This window comes from Chlorella variabilis, assembly GCF_000147415.1.
Source record: "Chlorella variabilis unplaced genomic scaffold CHLNCscaffold_83, whole genome shotgun sequence".
In the NCBI taxonomy this organism is placed as follows: Eukaryota; Viridiplantae; Chlorophyta; class Trebouxiophyceae; order Chlorellales; family Chlorellaceae; genus Chlorella; species Chlorella variabilis.
Window position 1 is genome coordinate 1,121 of NW_005435009.1, and position 938 is coordinate 2,058.

General features: G+C 68.2%; 1 protein-coding gene across 1 annotated transcript; it reads right to left on the reverse strand.

Moving 5' to 3' along the window:
* Positions 1-261: 261 nt before the first annotated feature.
* On the reverse strand, positions 262-836 carry CHLNCDRAFT_28926 (hypothetical protein; the record flags this gene model as incomplete). The annotated part of the gene is made up of 2 exons (XM_005842680.1): positions 262-405; positions 738-836. Coding segments are annotated over 2 exons (243 nt in total), but the record flags the coding sequence as incomplete, so codon positions are not given.
* Positions 837-938: the final 102 nt, after the last annotated feature.

The window sequence follows — 938 nt, forward strand, 5'->3', positions numbered from 1 at the left end:
GTCTGCGCACAGCAAGGCTGGGCGGCGCGCACTACATCATCCTTGCTGCAGCGCGCCAGGAGCGGCAGCGCCGGCCGGGATGCGCCGCCGCCTCGCGGAGCGGCCGTCGGCGCCTGTGTGCACGACCAGCGCCTGCCCCACAGCCCACAGCGCATCGACCTGAGCCTCGGAAGAGATGTATGCTACAGCCGGTTCAGAAGGGTCCAGGGCGCAGGCAAGGAACAGCTGGCCGACAGCCGCAACTGTATTTGTGTGCTGCCGCTACTCTTTGACGATGCACTCCCGGAATCCTTCCTCGATCAGCGCCCGGTCCAGGTCCTTGCCGATGAACACCATCTTGCTGACGCGCAGCTCACCCTCCTTCCACGGCCGGTCGGGCATCCCCTCAAACAGCATGTGCACCCCCTGCGCGGCGGCGGGGCCACGGGAGGCGGGCGTGCGCGGCGCGCATGTCGGCACATCGCGCGGCCAGCCAGCCTCGCCTGCCACACCGCACCACAGGGTGTAACCAGCTAGCCAGCCAGCCGCATGCACACCCGGCAGCCTCGGGTCCGCTGCCCCAGCCTTTCCCCCATGGCTGTGGGCCGCCGCTGGCCCGCCACCTGGCCCCGCCATGCCCACGGCCCGCCCCGTCCCAGTCCCCGTCGGCCCGCCAGCGCCAGCCCCGTCCCAGGCCCCGCGCCACAGCCCCAACACGTCTGTGCAGCAGGCTCAGCCTTTTCGCGTGCCTGGAAGACAAAGCGCTTGTCGAAGTCTTTGATGGCCAGCACCCCTTTCATGCGGTACAGGTCGTTGGACTTGACCTCAATCAGCCCGCCCAGCCAGTAGTTGACCTGCGGCGGGGTGTGCAGCGTGAGAGAGAGAGATGGAGTAGGGAGGGAGAGGCCGTGTGCATGCGAGAGAGAGAGGGAGGGAGAGAGAGAGAGTGTGTGTGGTTG